This window comes from Salvelinus fontinalis, chromosome 31, assembly GCF_029448725.1.
Source record: "Salvelinus fontinalis isolate EN_2023a chromosome 31, ASM2944872v1, whole genome shotgun sequence".
NCBI lineage: Eukaryota > Metazoa > Chordata > Actinopteri > Salmoniformes > Salmonidae > Salvelinus > Salvelinus fontinalis.
The window spans coordinates 45,084,763-45,107,396 of NC_074695.1; the positions used below are offsets into that span (position 1 = coordinate 45,084,763).

The 22,634-nt window shown below is 44.4% G+C and overlaps 1 protein-coding gene across 1 annotated transcript; it reads right to left on the minus strand.

Annotated features, from left to right (window-relative positions):
- Positions 1-668: 668 nt before the first annotated feature.
- LOC129830380 (collagen alpha-3(IX) chain-like) lies at positions 669-21,995 on the minus strand. Its single transcript, XM_055892922.1, has 32 exons — positions 21,671-21,995; positions 20,191-20,259; positions 18,633-18,668; positions 18,459-18,530; positions 17,760-17,813; positions 15,128-15,163; positions 14,573-14,596; positions 14,248-14,301; positions 13,633-13,686; positions 13,184-13,225; positions 12,986-13,042; positions 12,682-12,735; positions 12,516-12,569; positions 12,297-12,350; positions 12,089-12,142; positions 11,891-11,944; positions 11,620-11,673; positions 11,445-11,498; positions 11,280-11,333; positions 10,950-10,994; positions 9,528-9,581; positions 9,338-9,391; positions 5,850-5,903; positions 5,676-5,747; positions 5,041-5,076; positions 4,560-4,604; positions 4,422-4,454; positions 2,956-3,102; positions 2,761-2,815; positions 2,441-2,623; positions 2,173-2,250; positions 669-1,934 (listed from the first exon to the last, which is right to left on the minus strand). The coding sequence occupies exons 1-32, from the start codon at positions 21,734-21,736 to the stop codon at positions 1,750-1,752; spliced, it is 2,037 nt and encodes a 678-aa protein (XP_055748897.1). The 5' UTR covers positions 21,737-21,995; the 3' UTR covers positions 669-1,749.
- Between the last annotated feature and the right edge of the window lie 639 nt (positions 21,996-22,634).

Sequence of the window (22,634 nt, forward strand, 5' to 3'; positions counted from 1 at the left end):
ATACTCCAATCTCCACTGTGGAGCTTTGCAGCTCCTTCAGGGTTATCTTTGCCCTCTCTGTTGCCTCTGATTAATGCCCTCCTTGGCTGGTCTTGGAGTGTTGGTGGGCAGCCTTCTCTTGGCAGGTTTGTTGTGGTGTCATATTCTTTAAATGTTTTAATAATGGATTTAATGGTGCTCCGTGGGATGTTCAAAGTTTCAGATACTTTTTTCTAACCCAACCCTGATCTGTACTTTGTCCCTGACCTGTTTGGAGAGCTCCTTGGTCTTCATGGTGCCCCTTGCTCAGCTGTGTTACAGACTGGGGCCTTTCAGAACAGGTGTAGATATACTGAGATCATGTGACAGATCATGCGACACTTAGATTGCACACAGGTGGACTTTATGTAACTAATTATGTGACTTCTGAAGATAATTGGTTGCACCAGATCTTATTTAGGGGCTTCATAGCAAAGGGGGTGAATACAAATGCACACACCACTTTCCTGTTTAGGTTCATTTTTAAACAAGGAATTTTTTTCACTTCACCAATTTGGACTATTTTGTGTATGTCCATTACATGAAATCAAAATAAAAATCCATTTAAATTACAGGTTGTAATGCAACAAAATAGAAAAAAATGCCAAGGGGGATGAATACTTTTGCAAGGCATTGTATGTAGAAAAGAGTAATATTTCACTGAAAAGTGGCTTTATTTGTTATTTCTTACAACATGGTGCTGTAGCATCTTACAACAGCCACCCACAAATAATAAATAGTATTTAAAGTCATGTATATTTAATAGTTACAGCACCGGTATATAGTGGATGTGGTCATTGCAAAATGAAAAAGATAAAGAGCACAAATTGTGTTATTGTACAATTACAATTTCTGATGCATCCACAACTGTATTTATTTTCAAAACATATTGGAAGGGGAGATTTTAAAATCAAACATGTAATCATGAAAAGTGAAATGAATTTAAAAAAAGGAAACTGACAAAAGCACTTTACAAACTGATTGAAAAGAAAACGAATCTATCAAGAGTTGGAAAATACTGTGGTTGCATCAATATACAAAATATCTGGGCACTTAGGTTTCTTCATCGCCTGTTGCGGTACACGCAAAGCTCCTTGGCAAACTTCACTTTGCTCACTGGCACATATCTTCCTATTTGACATTTCGTAAGCTTGTCTTGTGAGGTAACACTCGCGGTCTATGCAGAAAGGACCTTGACACATACACATTCACTGCAAGGACAATCACGGTTGTCGTGATTTGGAGACTTGTCTTCCATAGGGGGGTATGTGACGCAAGATGTTTAGGGAGTGAAAGAACACAAGTACATACTTTTACACACATAAATGATTTTGAAAAATAATGGCCCATAAGCACTTTTACAGTAAAGTTGTTTTTCAGTTGTTTAATCAAATAAAAAAAATGTTATTCACTTTTGATGGTATTTGGAGCAATGCTGGTGTCTTCTAGCTCTCTTGTCAAATGTTTACTCAGCTTTGTCCACTTCATGGATGGGTGGAGTCTAGATTTTTAGTCTCAGTTTGTTTCTTTGTTTTCCCAAACCGCTGTTTTCCTTCTCTTAACACTCTTGGGACGTTCTTCTCTTCCTCAAAAATAAATCTGTCGTTACTGTTCCCGTCTTGTTTTAAATACATTGAAAGAGGACATTATGTGACTCGTCTCTCTCCTCCATCTCTTCCTCATCTTTTCTCCTCCCAGGGGTAGCTCGTTCCGGGATGAGGGAAGTAATGTTTAATGGTTCTTGGGATTGGAGGTTTTCCCATGGACATTTGCCCCCTGGCATGCGGTAGTGTCGCAGATTCCTGGGGAGCCCGAGTGCCCGGTCCTTCCTGTCCTACCTGCCTCTCCGGGTTCTCCTGGATCTCCTGGGGATCCGTCACGCCCGTCTTTGACGATTCCAAATACTCCTGGGATACCTACGGGCACAGAAACAAGAGTGCAGGGAATGAGCCAAGTCTCCCAACAAGTACGCACTAATTCAAACACACAGGGGAAACCTGCGTTACTCTTAAATAGAGGCTCAGATGTCCCACAAAGAAGGGGTTTGTGGCAAAAAGAGTCTACTGATACAACTCCCCTTCGCTACCCATTAACGTGTATCATTCTAGCCCAAAACACACTCACTGTGAATGCTTGGTGTATAAACTGTCATACCTTGGTATCCTTGGTCTCCAATGGGCCCTTCGATGGCTTTTCCAATGGGTCCCTTGTCACCCTGTTCACCAAGATCACCTGTGGAAGAGACGGAAAACAATGTTAAAAAAAAAGGCACTACTATGAGAACTGTGCACATCTGTCTGTACACTTCATACGTTTTGTGCTGCAAAGCTACTATCTGTTAGTCCATTGCTCTGTGCTGATCACATAGGCGGTTTGAGCTGTATGTTTCTCGGCATGGCCCTGTGCATATCCTGCTACTTACCTCTGGGACCGGGGTCTCCGAGGTCTCCAGGCAGTCCTCTGTAGCCAGGAGATCCACGGGAGCCGGGGTGACCGATAGACCCGGTCTCGCCTGGCTTCCCTGGAGATCCGGCAGCGCCGGGGCGACCGACTTGGCCAGGGGACAGGGGTCTTCTGAGGTTGGAAGCCAGCTTTGCAATCTGATCTGAGAGAGGCAGGACAGAGGAACAGAAATTTGCAAAACATATTTTTGTCAAAAAGGAGTTCATATCCCTTTTTGGTAATTTAAAGAAAGACAAGGACACTGCACCCTACAACCCTTTTGATCTCCAAAATCCTCACCATCAATCATAGATCCACACAATTCTCTGATGTGCTGTTCGCTTGCCAGTTTACCCTGAAAACAGAGGCAGAGAAGACGTATTTAATTCAGCAGGTGTCGTCAGTGACAGTTCAGTCGATCCGAGGCATTCTTGGTGCAGGGACACCAACTTGCCAAGTTTACATTAACCCTAGTCACTCAAAGAGGTTACTCACGGGAACACCAATCTTGCCAGCGATTCCGGACAGACCCTGTTCACCCTGAAAGCCCATGAGGCCTGGTTTCCCAGGAACCCCTCTGGCCCCGAGCTCTCCCTGTGGTCCCACCACGCCCTTGGGTCCCAGCTCTCCACGCTTCCCAGACTGTAAACGCAACAACAAAAAACGAAATCAAATATACAACTCTTGTGTAAATGTCAAACAGAGTTAAATTCAGTGGAGGTGTTCAGTTGTAAGGGAAGAAAGTGGAGGTCTATTGCACTCTGTGGAAAAACTTCGAACTTCTCCAACATTATGATCTGAGAGAATCAGACAGCGCAACTGTTTCTGGTTCAGTAGTTAATTTGAGATGACCCCAGAATAAGAAACAACCTGACTTATCAAAGAGCGTTGGGAAAGTAAACACTGTAGTTGTCTGCTTCCTTGAGAACATCAGTGTGGGAGTGTACATACGTCTCATTTGATCATTCCTTGAATGATCACAACAAATCCTAAGTGTGAGAGCTGCTGTAGCTAGCAGCGGTTAGCGTTAGCGAGCCACATCGGTGCCTTGGCTGTAATGACATTAATTGTGAGGTAAACTGTGCTGCAGCTTAGCATGGCAGAGAGTGGGCTAAGCAATCGTACGGCAGGCTAATTAATCCAGCTAATCCTGGAATGTGAGCTGGGATCCCGTACAATGAGTTAGTGTGTTGCAGTCTGGCCTGGGCACCAGCACTTAGTGCAAACACCAAATCTCTGGCAACACATCAGAGAGAAACGATAGAGAGGGGAGAGAGACCATAATAAGGGAAAGAGCCGCTAAAGATGTGTGAGATTGTGAAAAGGGGGTCAATGATAGACTGGTCTAGTAAGCCCAACTAAGTAGGGGTTTTGACTGTACGCCTAGTGAATGTGATCACAACTGTTGTGGTCGTTATCTAGAGGGACAAACCTGCCAGTAAAATATGTGTCAATGAATGGAGTTGGACCTAGGGCTCTATTCAATCAGATCCACTTTAGCTAGAGCTGTCAAATCCACAAGTGGCTCCCACTGCATGGAGTCGCAGTAACAGAAATCCCATACAGCCTTCTTTACAAGTTCGAACACTGGATTATGAGATGTAATCTACACCTCGATTTGGGTAGTAGAAATCATCAATCTTTTTAAAAATAATTTTTCCATTTGAGTGTAATTATTTCTATGTAGCTTACCCTTTCTCATTCTGAACTTGTAACAGGAGTGGGGTGGGTGTGGCTTTGTGACAATGATCGCAAGAGCAGCTGCTCACCGATTTGACTGCTCAAACACAGTTCCATCTCTGACACCACCAAAACATCAGCAATGGGGGTGTCTGCTATCACCGGTTAACGCTTGGACCTGATTGAATCTAGGCTCTAAACATATTGTGGTTGTCAAACATACATTCAACACTGACAAGGACTCACTCCACAGTTTGGATGAAAATAAAGAGATTACTCACCTCTCCTTTTTGGCCAACTGGACCAAATGGACCCTGAAAATGACAAATAAGACAAAAGAAATTGGATGACACACGTGTTTTCATGTTGATTGGATGTATATTCATTTGGCTGAACTTAAAATATGAAAGATAACTTACAGGTTCTCCATTCTCCCCGGGCAAACCATCAGCTCCTGCCACACCCTGAACAGAAAACAAAATAAGCCTATTTCGATGCCACTTAGTTAGTGGTTATCATTTTTCCTTTTGCTTTTCAAACCTGAGTGAATATTTGAATAACAATAATAGGGTGTGCATGGAAGCTTCCATAGAAAATATCACATCCATCTTTGGTTATGTGCCTACAAAAGTAAAATATAACCCCACAATATCTTCCATAATGAGCCCATAAAACCATATTCCCACCTCTATGACCGTTCCCATTATCAACGGCAAGATTCTCTCTAAACCCATTATTTAAAAATATATATATTTAACTAGGCAAGAAGCAGGGTAACCCCATGAGCACACTGAATGAAGACAGTGGGAACGGGGTTTCTATGGTATTATAATTCTCAACTTAATTTGACCTTTGACCCCCTACTGTAGGGAGCTACAAGTGTAGTACATGTGTACTTACCACGTCTCCTTTAGGGCCTGATGCTCCGACTGGACCCTGCAGGAGGAACAGAATGAGAGAGAGAGAGAGAGAGAGAGAGAGAGAGAGAGAGAGAGAGAGAGGGGACTGTTGAATGAAAGAGACCTAGTGGTTGTGGAGACCAGTAGCAGACCCCATGGCTCCATAGATGGCAGACTGTGTGCGTTGAGTGAGAGGGGGGGGGGGGGGGGCAGAGCAGGAAGCTGGATAAAGCCTGGCTTTGTTCTGCCCTCGGCTACTGAACAGGACTCTTCTTTCTCACCTCTCTCCTGGGTACAGTACAGTACACACCGTTAGGGCTGGAGTGAGTAAGCCCACACTGTCCAGGTTATGAGCATACACTGCTCTGATCTAAATGGGTGTGGCAGGAGGAGCTATGTGTGTGCGTGTTTGTGTGCAGTCCAATATTGGGTCAGATGGTCAATAGCTGTAATCTGTCTTTAGCTTAGCTACAAATAAAAGGCCTTGTTTATTCCCACAAGGACATCTGTGTGGTGAATAGGGATTTGTGGGCTTAGAAACCGATGGTGAAATGTTCAAATCCCCAGGGTGAACATCACTGTTGGTCACTTCTGCAGCCTTTGGCCAGCAAGCGTTCTGTTCGGGGTCACACTCACCCTCTCACCAAATCCGCCGCGGATTCCGGTTGGTCCGGGAAGGCCAGGGTCCCCCAGAGCCCCCTTTATTCCCTGTTGAACATGACATAGACACCATCAGAAGACCTCCAACACATGACACAGAATTTCATTCAGGGATTGTCCAGAAAGGATGTATCCCATCATACCACTGACCTGGAAGCCTTTGTTGCCCCGAACCCCGATGTTGCCCACTGGTCCGATGCCCCCCTGGGAAATATACAACATAATGTTAGCACAACAAGAAGTACATCAGGGCCTGCAGACACAGGAAGTACATCTCATCCGGACCTTTGACCGTTTGCCTTCCCTCATCCAATATGATCTGTTATTCAAACCTGACCTTTTTAAGAGACTCCAATAAAGAAGGACATGATTGTTTATAACTTGGTAAGAGGAGGATATTGCAGTTGCGCTTGAAGAAAGAGGCCCACGAGTCATTGTTGATGTAGTGCAAGGTTTCCCAAACTCGGTCCCGGGGCCCAGCCTGGGTGCACGTTTTGGTTTTTGCCCTAGCACAACATAGTTGATTAAAATAATCAAAGCTTGACGATGAGTTGGTTATTTGAATCAGCTGTGTAGTGCTAAGGCAAAAACCAAAAAGTTCAGCCGTGGAGGGGGCCCAGGACCCAGTTTGGGAAACCCTGGTGTAGAGCATGATAATCACTTGTATATCCTGGCTGTATCCTGAATTCCCTCCCTCTAGGGTTCTGATGGGGAACCAAAGACAAAATCCACTCTGTGTCTCTGACCCTCTTTCATCCATGCCTCTTTTATACACTCCTGTCGTCACCACTGCCTCCACCTAACTGTAGGAGAATATAGCTATAGACAATTTATTAGGTACACCCCTCCAGTACCTAGTCGTACTCCGCTTTGTCTCCAGGACAGCCTGAATTGGTCAGGGCACGGAAACGTTGCTCAATTAGAATCAAGGGAAAACATTCCCGACACCATTACACCCCAGCCACCAGCCGGTACCATTGACACCAGGCAGGATGGGGGCATGGACTCATGCTGCTTATGCCAAATCCTGACTCTGCCATCAGCTTGACGCAACAGGAACCGGGATTAGTCGGACCAGGCAATGTTTCTCAACTTTTTCTACTGTCCAGTGTTGGTGATCGCGTGCCCACTGGAGACTCTTCTTTATGTTTTTAGCTGATAGGAGTGGAACCCGGTGTGGTCGTCTGCTGTAATAGTCCATCCGTGACAAGGACCGATGAGTTCCGAGATGCCATTCTGCACATCACTGTTATCTGCCTGTTTGTGGCTCGCCTGTTAGCTTGCACTATTCTTGCCATTCTCCTTCGACCTCTCATCAACAAGCTGCCGCTGACTGGTTGCTATTTGTTTGTCGCATCATTCTCAGTAGACCCTGGACACTGTTGTGCGTGAAAAGCCTAGGAGGCCGGCCTTTTCTAAAATACAGTAACCGGAAAGCCTGGCACCGATGATTATACCACGCACTCGTTTTGCCCATTCAAAAGTTCAATCGAACAGTAACTGAATGCCTCGACGCCTGTCTGCCTGCTTTATATAGCAAGCCATGGCCACGTTACACACTGTCTGCAGGAGCAAACCATTTTAGTGAACGGGATGGTGTTCCTAATAAACTGGCCACTGTGTGTATATAGTGTGAATATACACTCCCCTCCGTATTTACTTGGACAGTGAAGCTAAAATATGTACATTTGGCTCTATGCTCTGGCATTTCGGATTTGAGATCAAATTCTTCATATGAGGCGATAGTACAGAACGTCATCTTTAATTTGAGGGTATTTTCATACATATCTGTTTTACCGTTTATATTTACATTTTATTCTTATCCAGAGTGACTTACAGGATACATTAGGGTTAAGTGTCCTCCTCAAAGCTCTGGGATTCGAACCAGAGAATCTCTTAACCGCCCCCCCAAAATTCTAACCTCCCCTGTTATTAGTAATGCTGTGATGCTCGCATTTTTTTGGGGGGGGGTTTATGATCTTTGTTCCTCTGTACCTTTCTCACTCATATTGTATGTTGCTATCCAACAGTCTCCTAGTTAATCACAACGAATTGTGTTTTATCATTTAACTAATAAGGGGAAGTTTTCGTCCTTATCCTCTCTCAATCATCATACTGTACATTCAAACGAACAATAAGATGATGGATAAAATGTGTAACACCATCTTGTTTTCTCTTGCTAATGTCCACATGAAAACAATACAAGTAATCCAGGAAGTCATGACTTATCCTTTATGGGCAAGAAGCTTAAGACCTGAAAATGAATGTCACACCCAAACTTTAGGGAAAGAGTTGAGTATTGTTGGCCGTTGAAATCCTTGTAATAACGCCTCTGTGCTCTTGTTTCATTCCAGACTTGTTGTAAGCATAATGGGAGAGAATGAGAGAGCAGCAGACTCATCACGAGGTAATGTGGTAATACACTACATGATACACTACACTACACTACACTACATCATGCTCTTCCGGGAAGGCTTTCCACTAGATGTTGGAACAATGCTGCGGGGACCTCCTTCCATTCAGCCACAAGACAATTAGTGAGGTCGGGCACTGATGTTGGGCGATTAGGCCTGACTCGCAGTCGGCGTTCTAATTCATCTCAAAGGTGTTCGATGGGGTTGAGGTCAGGGCTCTGTGCAGGCCAGTTAAGTTCTTCCAGACCGATCTCAACAAACCATTTCTATATGGACCTCGCCTTATGCACGGGGGCATGGTCATGCTGAAACAGGAAAGGGCCTTCCCCAAACTGTTGCCACAAAGTTGGAAGCACAGAATCATCTAGAATGTCATTGTATGCTGTAGCGTTAAGATTTCCCTTCACTGGAACTAAGGGGCCTAGCCTGAACCTTGAGAAACAGCCCCAGACCATTATTCCTCCTCCACCAAACTTTACAGTTGGCACTATGCATTCAGGCCGCCATTGGACATTTGGCGGAGGCCAGTGATCTCCTGGCCTCCGCCAATCCCAGATTCGTCCGTCGGCCTGCCAGATAGTGAAGCGTGATTCATCACTCCAGAGACCACGTTTCCACTGCTCCAGAGTCCAATGGCGGTGAGCTTTACACCACTCCAGGCGACGCTTGGCATTGCGCATGGTGATCTTAGGCTTGTGTGCGGCTGCTCGGCCATGGAAACCCATTTCATGAAGCTCCTGACGAACAGTTCTTGTGCTGACGTTGCTTCCAGAGGCAGTTTCCATTGGCAGTTTCCATTTCACAATAACAACACTTACAGTTGACTGGGGAAGCTATGGCAGGGCAGAAATTTTACGCTCTGTTTTAACCATACTTTCTAACGGTCAGGAAAAACACTTCTGCTATGTTGACTGCTATTCTACTTGATAATAAAACAAATAAAAACATTTTTTATTGTCACACACACCAGATAGGTGCAGTGAAATGTGTTGTTTTACAACAAATTAAGGTTAAGTGCCTTGTTCAAGGTCACATCGACTGATTTTTCACCTTGTCGGCTCCAGGATTTAAACCAGTGACTTTTCTGTTACTGGCCCAACACTCTAACCAGTAAACTACCTACCGCCTTGGTACATGGCTCCACTCTACCCACTGCCATCTCAACAGGTGGATGCTGCCACGTTTCCATGGATACGGTATTGAACTTTGACCTAGACTACTTACAGCCACTCCTCTGGGTCCCGCCTCACCCCTCTCTCCTGGGATACCGATGTCGCCCTGTGGGAGGAGTCAGATGATGGTGCAGGCAGGTGAGACGAGCTGATACACCACAAGTGCAATGGAACAAAACAACCCACAACACACAGACACCCCCAAAATACCCTACTGTCCCAGAAGCCCATCAGATACATACAGGAATACCTGGCTCTCCAGACGGCCCTGCCTCTCCCATCTCTCCTGGGTCGCCCTGGGAAGGAAAGGGTTAACAGAAGGGTTATGTGGTGGCTTAACTTCACTGCCATTGGCTTAATGGTTCCTCTAATTGTATGATGTCATTTGTGACACCACTGTGTTTATTTCCTCTGAAAGTGTGATGTCATTTGTGACTTTACTGTCTGTATGGTTCCAATGGGCACATTCTTGCCAGATCTTACAACACCTGCATAGGTATTTTAAGTATTAGCTAACCACATCATATGTTATAGCAATCTGGTTCCTGACGGCACAGTTGATGAAGTGGCACGCAACCATTGGTTGATGCATGCAACATCTGAGCAGGGAACCTTTGATTGTAATTGACATGACATAATTGGTGTAATCACTGTCTGTATGGTTTATTATATGATTGTATGATACCATTTGTGACGTCACTGGATGTGTGACATCACAGTACACATTGATGACATCACTGACTATGACACCACTTGCTGTTTCTTTTGAGTCTGTATTCACGTAATAAGAATGAATCCCCCTCGACCACGCCCACAAATTGGGGGAAACAAACATTCTTTCCATTTGACTCCTATTGTAAAAGAGACAACTTCGATTTTTTTGTTATACAGAAAAGAAAACAAACATGGCGAAAAGCTGCTGTGTTTTCCCCACAGGCGGGCAGGGCTGTGACGTTATATCTACTACCAACTGGGTCTATGATTTCAGTTGTAATATTAGCTGTATGATTCCATCTTTTGATTGCATAATATCATTGTGACATCAATGGCTTTATGACATCACTAAGAAAATAGCCAAGATTTATGTCATTTTTACTTTGAAACAAAAACACTTTTTGGAGTTCTCATATGCTTGCAATGCTGTTTTGATTGTTGCTTTTAAAGTCGCTAAAATTACATTTGGTTGTGATAGTTGTAATTGTTACCTAAAATGCTATTGCTCATTGCCATAGGCTGTAGTCAAAGAGCCATTTTACTGGTCGAAGGTTAAGTATTGGTGTTTTTTGTTGTTGTTGTATAATGCAGTTGATTTACAACGACGTCACAAACATTATATTAAGCAGGACATCCATACAAGCCCTACAATCCAATTAGAACCAAAAACTAGTGTGAAATGCACTCATAAGCAACATGTAAATGGAGGCTTTTTTTGCTGGCCGTCTATGAGAACTCCCCCACTTTTCCCCCCACGGTGTGGAAATAGTGAATAGCGACTTGGGGTTTAACCATAGAATTACATATTAGAACTGCATAATTTAATATGATCTCTGCGGTGGTAAAAACGATGATATCCTTCTCTTTATGGCCCCATTGTATACATCATATCCGTGTCTTTATGAAATCACTGTCTTCATGACCTGGTTAGGCATTGTTGTCATACTCACAACTCCTCCTGTGGCTCCCTTTGCGCCAGCCTTTCCTTGTAAACCCTGAAATACAGACATAGAAACATGACTCTGGGGTAGTTTCCACAGTAGTACTATGATTACATGGGACGGGCCTAGTAAACACACTGTGAGAGACTGAGTTAGATGTGATTGTGTGGTCATTAGAGTGTGTAAGAGAATCCGAGTGTGCAGGTTTAAGGGCATCTTCTAGTAGGATACAGTGGGACAGATAATGGCCAACGTTACACAGTGGGACGCTAGATCATGTCATGCTTTACACAGCAGCTACGGGCACGGGGAGGGAGAAACACTGGGTTTGATACTCACAGGAAGGCCGTTGGGTCCTTTCTCACCGGCTACCCCATTCCGCCCGGCGTCGCCCTGGCAATGCAGAGAAACACTGTCACTATGACATCAGCCACACCCACCGGGGGCTCATGGGAAATGTCAGCAGAGCAGAGAGCATTTTGGGAGGTACGGGCGCCACTTTACCTTCTCGCCATCCAGTCCCTGGGTGCCATCTTTCCCATCTCTGCCAGGGATGCCCTGTGGAGGAGAGAAACACTCTGTTGGTCAGGGGGTCCGAGATCTGCAATATCTGTTTTCATGAGAGATTTACATTTGATTATGGATGTGTATTTGAAGAGATTTGCATTTTAAGACTTACAGGGTCCCCTTTGGGTCCTGATCCCCCGGGAACTCCCTTTGGACCAATTTTGCCCTGTTGCGAAATGACAAGGAACAATGTTACATTACCGGAACAGTTTGTAGCGCACCATTAGATCCTTTACAATCTCTTGTACTCACACCATGTACCGTCACATGACAGTTTAGTCTGCTATTTCATTAGAGATCAGAGTTGCCTGTAAATAGGATGTTCAGTCAGACATGCAAATATCAATACAAAAATGTACAGCATGTGTGTATTATTTACTCACAATCTCGCCCTTTGGCCCTCTAAAACCCTCTGGTCCTTTCTCTCCAACATCACCCTGGAATTGTCAAATGACACACACAGAGCTTTTTATTGATGGGACCAATGGCAGACAGCTAACGCAATGACATAAACACCAGTGGCGAAGTGAGGTACGAGTTATACACTACTCAACAGATAGTACGAACAAGGAGAGACTCACTGTCTTGCCGATGACGCCAGTAATACCAGGTTTGCCTCGGAAACCAGGTAAACCCTAAAATGAAAAATGAGAAAGAGACAGTCGATGCATTACAATCAGGGAAACTGGCATAGCGTTTCCACTGCAGCCTATTGAAGTGCTGGTCTGTAAGTTCCAGATAAAAGACAGAGAGGTCTGTGACAAAGACATTCAGAGGCATGGTACTCACCCTGTCTCCTACTGCCCCCATCGGGCCCTGAAGTCCCCTCAAACCACGAGGACCCTGGGAAACAACACCACAGGAGGGTTGAGAACCAATCAGAATCAATCACAACCACCATAAGAGTCAATCAGAACAATCAACACTGCATAGCAATGGACAATCTAAAAAAACAGGCAACAGATAAAAATGTCTGTGTTTCGAGCCACATTAGGTGACATCCCTCACCTGCAGGCCCACAGTGCCGGGAATACCTGGAGGACCAGATGGGCCAGCATAACCCTGGGAGAGACAACAGGACACACAGTTAAACAATAGGTATTTCACATCTGGATTAACACTTCAGACTAGTAAACCTTTTCTGCTCTCTGAGTTTCATTCTTATTGATCTCACCTTCTCGCCATCTTTCCCGAGCTCTCCCTTATCTCCTTTGTGTCCTGTGTGACCCTAAATGAAGAGCGAGCGAGCGAGAGGGGATGGAAGGAAAGACACACAGAAGAAGCAATGGAAACACATTTAGAGAGGGATGGCGAGAGATATAAAGAAAGACAAAGAAGGGTAGATCATGAGAATGGGAGATACACAACAGTTCGTTTAGCTGTCATGTTCCTGGGGGAAACGGTCATTTGGAAAGCACACATTTCAGAGCTTTAAAAGGCACACTGAGTAAGGTAGAGCAACAATGTACTATACCCACCTTGAATCCAGGCATTCCTGGAGGGCCGGAGGGGCCAGGAGGACAGATGGCAGGACACTATAAAGGGGAAAGACAACACTGCATTGGGCAAAGGCATGTAGTAAAAATAATGTCCCATTGCTGTGCATAGCAATGCAGCACAGTACAGGGTTGATGTACTTAAATGTGTTGGGTCTGAAAAGACGTCCTGATACTTACCAACAGATCTCCACTGCCATCAGGGAGAGCCCCAGGAAGACCCTTAGAGAGGTAGAATGAAGAATGAAGTTCAGATTGATATATATATATTTTTTTATTTTACCTTCATTTAACTAGACAAGAACAAATTCTTATTTACAATGACGGCCTACCCCGGACGACGCTGGGCCAATTGTGCCCTATGGGACTCCCAAGCACGTCCGGTTGTGATACAGCCTGGAATCGAACCAGGGTCTGTAGTGATGCCTCTAGCACTGAGATGCAGTGCCTTAGAGCGCTGCGCCACTCGGGAGCCCAAATGAATGTGTAACACTTCCATCTGTCTTTCTTTAAGCATTTCTTCACCCCACATCTGTGTGGCCACGCATCTCCATCCCTGACTGATGGCAGCAATAACAATGTCACTAAAGGTGGAGAATCAACAGATCATGTAGATGTTCTGTACTTACTGGGGGTCCGTCAGGGCCGGGAAGCCCAGCCAATCCTGCAAGACCCTCAGGGCCCTGGGAGAGAGGCAAATGAACACACAGGCTAGAGTCAGTCAATCAATCAACCTGATTCATTTGCATATAAACTGTACCAAAATCACTGCATAGACATAGATTTCCCCATCCTCTCATCATGTTAAAATAAAGGAAATCAAAGCTGACGCTCCATTGCTGTGAACCTCTGACCAGCGTCTCCGATATGAAGCTCAACTGAAATCATGCCTCATCACGATCACTCCAATCAGTCCTGGTTCTCTCTCCGGGGGCCTTTCCCTACTCCACTATGGGAAACCGAGTGGATTGGAGAGACGTGCCTGTCTTCTCTGTCTCAGGGATCTCTAGTGTTGGTCCTGGAGTGATACTGCTTCTGGTACTGCAGATTTTACTTGTCATTCAGTACTTAAACATTAAACTTGCAAACTTGATTACTTCGTCATGAATTACCAGGGAGTCCACTAGATACCCAGTAGTGGCAGTCAAAGAGGTGATTAAGTGTAAGTGTATATTTCCCTGTTTTCTGTCTGTTGTACATCTTTCTTAATCGGGATGAATTCATTAATTGGTCTTAACACTCACTGCTGGTCCCTGTGGCCCGCTTCCGCCAGCAAGCCCATTGGCTCCTGGTGGCCCCTGGAAACAATAGAAATGGGTTGGGTGAGAGCACACACACGCAGCAGGCACGGACATACACAAACACATGCGTAACTAGAAGAAGTCATATATAGACATGCAAAAATATCTACACACACACACACACACACACACACACACACACACACACACACACACACACACACACACACACACACACACACACACACACACACACACACACACACACACACACACACACATACACACAAAAGCAAAGTGAAAACTGGTTTTGATCATCTGTACTCACTGGAGCTCCCGGTCTCCCTCTGCCCTACGGAAGACAGGGAAAGGCATACTAAGACATACATACATACATACACATAAGACAACTTATGAGCCATCGTGTCATAACAAGCTGATGTTATCATGGTTCAAACGTATAGGTGTAATTGAAGGCTTGTGACAGTACACCGTATGTATACGGTGATAGACAGCTGTGTGTGCTTGTGTGTGTGTGTGTGTGTGTGTGTGTGTGTGTGTGTGTGTGTGTGTGTGTGTGTGTGTGTGTGTGTGTGTGTGTGTGTGTGTGTGTGTGTGTGTGTGTGTGTGTGTGTGTGTGTGTGTTTGTGTTATGTTATAACTGGGAACATTTGTATGTGTCTTGACCATGTGACCCGACCAGGAAACTCTGGGCCCTAGTTATGGATTTAGCCGTTGACAGGTGAGTGTGTGTAATCAACAACATCTATATTTCTAGTGATCCGTCTGGTGTAATAGAGGTTATGAACATGGGCCGGCGATAAAGGCTACGTCGGAATCTTATTGGGCATGTCACAGAGGTGGAAGATGAACTTGTACTTACAGGAGGTCCACCTGGCCCGGGAGGTCCAGCATCGCCCTGTAGTGGCAAAGACACACGACCCCTCAGACAACTTCAACAGATACAATGAAACTAGGTGAGAACTAGGTTAAAAACCTAAAACATTATTTGCATGTTCTTGTGCCAAAACTGGGTTTCGAGGTCTTTGGGAGGGGATGACGTGTCAACATCGAGTCATGTATCAGTGAGCCAAAACTAGAGCAACTGCCTTAGTCCAAATAGGTGGGAAACAATCGAAATGATTACATTATTATAAAGATGTTACAAATGTAGACTGCGTACACTTTTCCTACGCTGAAAAGTGCTGCAGTGACCTGATATGACCCAGAACAAGAGTATAATAAAGATGCCCCCCCTCCCCTCCTTATTTTGTGCCCCTTTTCCTGTTCACTCTTTCACTCCCCCCTCCCTCCCTGTTTCCTCTCTCTTTCCCTTTGCCCCCCTCCTTTGCCCTCCAACCCTAACCCCTCCTCTGCCCCCCCACACACACACACACTCAACCCCACCAACATTCCATCTCAGCTGTGTTTGGACTGTTTGTGTGGTGTGAGGGAGAAAAAGACTCACAATGAGACTTAACACAGTGGTGTCATGGCAACCAACACTGCATTCCACACTGTTCCAACTGACTTTATATTGGATGAGTGTAGACTAGACTGCTGCACAAATACACACACTAACACACACACACACACACACACACACACACACACACACACACACACACACACACACACACACACACACACACACACACACAGTTAGACACACGCACATGCACAGACACTGTTGCACGCACTCAAGCGCATAAATGCACGCACATATACAGTACACAGCACTTACGCCCGCATGCACCTGCACAAGAGCACGTATCACACTTGCACACGCAGAGCCACACGCGTGCATGTCTCCTGTGATGTATGGGGATGTGTCGTGGTTTGTTTTCACTTTTCATCCCTCTACTGTTATTCTCAGTATCTCTAGTATTCTCTGTTTGAATTATTTTACAGCTACTTGAAGCTGGTGGACCAAAATGTGAAAGTTACCACCAGCTTCAAAAAACTGTAAAAAAAACTATATTTTTTCTTATTGAAAATATATATTCACGGCGATTTAGATGGTAAAATGATTACCTACACTATTCAGTGCTTGTTTTTTCACATAAACTGAAATTGAGTGAACAGTGTAGAATTTTAGCAACCAGGAAATGACAGAAACATTTCCACTAGATAACACAGCCACAAAGTAAGAACAGCTTTCCCAGTTTGACAACAGATGCTGCCCCGGCGGGAGAAATCAATAGGCGAATATCACAGCCAATCACAACACTGGCGGGTAAGTGATACCGTGAAACGCATCATTCCACTGTTAGCACCAGATATATTATGGACATTTTCTGAAATTACAATGCAAAACTTCTATGTGTAGCACCTTTAATAGTGAGAACATACAGTATCTTCCTCTAGTCTAAGCAGTAAAGACTGCTTATGTGTGTTGAAGAGCATCGGTGAACTTCATTATCTAGTGACTCTTTTGGGGAGGTGGTCGATATGTCTTGACAGCGAAAGGTATTTTTTCCTGAAAATGTAGCTACTGTGTTTTGCTCTGAAAACAGCTTCAGCCCAAATTCCTTCCTCAGTGTGAGCAGGGGGGAGGGAGAGAACGTCCAAGCTTGTCAAGCTTCATCCCATTAGTGCATGGATGTTAGCCAGGAAATAAACACTCACTTCCTGATTAGTGTGACTAATTAGTTGAATTGCAGAGGGCTGCCTCCATTTTTGACAGCGGACCCATTTACTCCCTTCAAGTTGTGATCACAGGACCCTTTTAACATCCATTCATAGCTCGCATTTAATGCATGACTCCCAACAATTCATACCCAGTTCTGGGGGTGCTAGGTAAAACCATTACGTTCTCCTGCGCTGTACTGCTTTCATGCCATCCTTCATATTCTCAGCGCTTCATCTTCCTCAGAGGATGACTGTATTTATTTCCTCCTGCATCCAAGCCGCAGATCCCTCTACTTCCTATAGTCTGATTGGTGGGCAGCTGTGCGCATTCCAGGCGGGATTAGGGAAGCAGCGGCCAGCGCTAGATACATCTGACTCAGTGTCACCCTATCCCTCATTAAAAACATTCCCACAAAGGGCCAGAGCCAGCTCGACAAATCCGTCCCGACAGGGAGAAAACAGAGGCCTGTGTAGATACCAGCTTTAGCCCACCAAGGTCTCAAGGAGCTCAATGTAACTAACCCCCTTTCTCTCTATTCTGTAGGGTCATACAGATATGATACACAGAGGACTGGATGGCACCTCCCTCAGCCTAAGGTCATTCTAAGGTCACAACACCAGCTCTCTGGGTGGGTTTTCACAAGTTGAGCTAACTGAGGCACCTCAAATCGTTAATGCCTTTGTCACTCTGTACATACTGTGTGTGTGTGTGTGTGCGCGTGCACACCCGTGTATGTGTGTGAACGCATCTGTGTGTTTTAGTGGCTGATTGATGAGGCCAAAGGGGCAGTCTTTAGTTAAAGACGTCATTAAAGTTAATGAGGCACATCCGGAGACAAACAGCCACGCAGGAACCTTGGGGGACCGATAGGCGTTTCACTTACAAACTCCCCTGGAGGACCGTCCTTCCCTGCAGGCCCATCAGCACCTGTCAATCCCTGAGGAAGAATCACAACATCATTGAAACATTACTAGACATTATATTGTGCTATTTCTTACGTCTAAATTACTCAATTCAACTGTTTGATTAGACGGGGGGACACATTTGATGGGATAATTCATTCAAGTTCTCTAACAAAGTGGTAGCTATGAGCAAGTTGTTCACTGAATAGAGGACAGGTTACTCGTTCTGTATGCAGGTAAATGGCTGTTCAGTCCAATTCAGTCGACTCCGGGCAGTCAATCACACGATGAGATACAGTGAATATTGGGAAGCAGTCGAAGCAAGTGGAATACCTAGGATAGGTATACCTAGGATACCTAGGATAGGATAAAGCAATCCTTCTGACACCCCCCCCCCCCCCCCTTAAAAGATTTAGATGCACTATTGTAAAGTGGCTGTTCCACTGGATGTCATAAGGTGAATGCACCTATTTGTAAGTCGCTCTGGATAAGAGCGTCTGCTAAATGACTTAAATGTAATGTAAATGTAAGTGTCAAGGAGTACAGTTTGGTATCAATAGCTCAAGCTACTGCATATCTAATAGGTGCATGCTGAGTTATCTATGACAGCGATTCAGGCAATCTCTTTCGCATCAATAACAAGACCAGTGTGTGTGTGTGAGTTTCTACGGGTCACTTACGTCCACCCCTGGGAGGCCGGGCAGGCCTGGGTTCCCTGGTCCTCCTGCTCTGCCTGCTTTCCCCTTGGGTCCCTAAAACATTGGAACAGGTCTGTGTTAGAACAATCAAACACCCTACAAAACCTTATTGTTGATCTGTTGTTGTAAAAGATTGTGTTCTGTTGTTATACTCACAGCTTTCCCTGAAAGTCCAGCAGGGCCATCTTTGCCCTGTCAATCAAAAGAAACAACATAAGATTCCAAAAGGACACATATCTCAAAGGCCTTTGACTTCAGTCTGGCAATTGGACAGATTTTGGACATATCATGTCCTTAAATAACAAGTGATTAAGTTATATGTTAATAAAAGTCCACAGTCACAAATGCCACCCAAATTACGGTGAGTGTGTGTGTGTGTGTGTGTGTTTAAAGACGAATAATACCATCTCAGCAGAAAGCTGTGAAATACGGACGTCCTTCTGGCCATTTTTTTTTCATAAAAGGTCAATCACAACACAACTGAAATGAAACTCATCTAAAGCTATATATCGAATGGCTACCAGTGATATACAGACTGTGTGTATGAAGTGCTTTAACACACAAGAGGTTGTAGTTACCCTCTGCCTGAAATCTCCCAGTGGGCAATGGGGGAAAATAAACATTGCTAAAAGACTGAGCAGAATGGTCACATGATGAAAGCCTCAGGTTGGTTTGGACAGGGGGTAGGAGAAGGGAGGGAAGGATGGCGAGGAAGGAGGTGTGAGGTAACTTTAGATGCTCTCGTAGGGTTGGGGAATGTATGAATGAATGGGTCTTCTGTATGGCTGGCTGGCCTTCCAAACTGTGGTGAATTGACTTTACTCCACTCAAGCAACACAGCTATTCAATCCCCGACATCGAAAGGTTTGATAGACATAAAATATCAAATGTATTTGAATTTCTGTCATGAGATCAGAAAAGTTGCAGGCTCTGTTTGGGAGCCATTAACATATCAAGTTATTGTACGGTTTGAGACCATAGGCCTTAGTGTTTGGTTTTTTGAGCACATAATCCGATTTCCCCTCTAACACATAGCACAAGTATGAACTTGATTTCTGGTTTAAGGTGCGACCTTTGGTTTTTCCCATTTCTATCATGATTGGCTCTGATGTGTCATCGGGTGCCCTCTGGCCAATAAAAGGCCTGTGTTTAATGATGACTAACTACCTGTGAGGCAGGGTTAAGACTCTCAGTGGGAGGAGTCAATCCCTTATAAACTGGATGACTAGCGAGCATTTGACCACAATTTGATTGCAAGACCGATACTAAAACACCACTGTCACCAATGATGGGAAATGGATACAACTCGATCAGCTGGGATTAGAAATAGAACATCAGTCATACTTGGATTTTCAATCCATTTGATTTCAGTTTTGTTGTTGTTAATCAGTAGACTACAATTTGAATAAACTCATCTTTTAAAAAATAATTCCCCTTTAACGTTGTAGAAACGTAAAAATTACTTTGATTATTATTAGGATTAAAGACAACACCTTCCCTATAAAAAGTTGGCATAAATCTTAATTTAGGTCCACATAAGTACATTTGTTTTGTTTGCTAAAGTAACAAGTTACTTGATTGCCTCAGCCATGATGACAACTTCATTCGGTAATTGGATAGCAAAACGCAGCTCTACTCCACTCCCCTACTTTACAGTGGTCTCAAACCCAATGAGAGAGCCCCTCATGCTTCGGTGTCTGCCTAGCTAACTCACGTCAGTACCATCCTTCCCTGCGGGTCCCTGGGGTCCTGGCGGCCCGACTGCTCCTCGTGGGCCGGGTCTCTGCGACACAAAACCAAGACGTCAAAAATCAATACAGACATCCGCAAGACAGATAGGTATTATCATGTGATACATCTTCATAAATGGTCTAAAATCAAGCTGCTTTATGTCCAAATGGGCATGGAAGGAATGTGCGCATTAAGAATGAAAAAATATACAGGATAAACCTTGTACCTAAAAATATATATATATATCCAAGTCTTAATGCTTGTTGTTGAAAGTATTCCAATAATAGTGTGCACTGATCGTGCATCATTATTCAGAACGAAAAATAAGTGTCCACATTGGTAGGCTTCAGGTTATATTATATTATAAACTGGGTGGTTCGAGCCCTGAATGTTGATTGACTGACAACTGTGGTATATCAGACCATATACCATGGGTTTGACAAAACATTTATTTTTACTGCCCTAATTACGTTGGTAACCAGTTTATAATAGCAATAAGGCACCTCTAGGTTTGTGGTCTATGGCAAATATACCACGGCTAAGGGCCGTGTCCAGACACTCTGCTTTGCGTCGTGCTAAAGACGGGCCTTATTGCTTAATTACATTGCTTCGAATCTCCTAAACAATCAACTAAAAATATTTTTAAAAAAAATACATTTCGATGATTCCGTTCCAAGAATTTGTGAAAAACATTTCAAATGTATCACAAATATATGATGACAAAGCTATGTGCATGAAATAGCCTTTATACAACCGAGCTCTTGAGCGCAGAAATGACCCCAATTACGCACAGGCAGTGCAAATAATTTCTATGGTCACAAACTAATAATTTAAGTGTAATAGTATAATGAAAATGAAATGAAAATAATTTCAGACTGGACTAATAAGCGTAGGTGATTCCTAGGGCTTCCAAGGAGCACGGCTGAATGAACAAAGGTGTCATTGTGAACAGGCCACTGATCCATGGGCTCTGCATTCTTTAGCCTCTACTCCATAACCCCTACTCCATAAACACGCAAGTAAATTAAAAAAGGTAACTGAAAAGACATCAGTCCTCATTGTTTCAATAACCCATTCAGAAATCTTTGAACAAATCGACACCTAGGCTACATACAACATTATAAAACAAGAAAGGCACTAAACACGTAGGAAAAAAGTCGAACCCGTCTATATAAAACCTATGTATTAAACTGGGTCAAAGGTTCATATCAAAATGGATGACAAATAGCCTATATATGACCACCGTGCAGGAAGCCTAATTATCATGGAAGGATTCGACTGACACATGTACACCCACAGCAGAACGCATAAACTATTAACTAAATGAGAACATCAGGCCAGTTGAGTGCCTACAAATTCTTCAGGCAGTTTACAAAGAAGCTATACAAACAGCAATTCCGGGCACAAGGTGACGGATGAAAACATTAGGGATGGATAACGGGCGCACCAAAGCCACCGCTTACCTGGGCTGTAGATGATGCCAAAAGCTGGCACAGCAAGAGCAGCCCGAGAGCTGAGAATATAGACATGGCTTCCCGCTCGCCCCTCAAATCAGAATTTACGCAGAAAAAGTCAAACCCCGCTCCCAGTCCTTATCGCTCGCTCTCCCCCCGGCTTCGTGACGGACCGCTCCTTCACCTTACAGCGCGCGGCTCCTGAATGGCTTTCACCTTGATTCCAGATAAACCTGAGCCTCCAGCCGAGGGGGGCAGATCGCACTGTAGAGAGGGATGAGGGGAGTTGTGAGGTGAGGAACTGATGGAGGGGGGAGCGGGGTAGAGGTGCACGACTTCGGAGCCAGTAAAAGTGGGCTGTGCTAGAACTTTCTTGCCAATCCACGGGGGCACTACTGTCCAATCCGAATCCTGAAGTTATAAGGTCGGTGAAAGCTCCACTGGCCTAAAGATGACATGGATGGAGCTACTCCGTATCTCTTTCACCCATCCAAATCATTCTGATCTACATCAAGTGTTACAGTAGGGTCGGTTTGGAATGGGTGGGAGGTGAAATCAGACTTCTGAGGACCCTTCATTGGTCCACAACTAAGCGTCCCTTGCACCAACCTGCAACAATTTGTAAAATTCACAGGCTGGACCAAGCCTACTTTGACTACATTCACCAGGGGACATTTTAACAGTATCCATGCCATGGCACTACACTGCTCCTCAACTGTTAGTATACAGTCGTGGCCAAATGTTTTCAAAGTGACACAAATATTAATTTCCACAGTTTGCTGCTTTAGTGTCTTTAGATATTTTTGTCAGATGTTACTATGGAATACTGAAGTATAATTAAAAGCATTTCATAAGTGTCAACGGCTTTTATTGACAATTACATGAAGTTGATGCAAAGAGTCAATATTTGTAGTGTTGACCCTTCTTTTTCAAGGCCTCTGCAATCCACCCTGGCATGCTGTCAATTAACTTC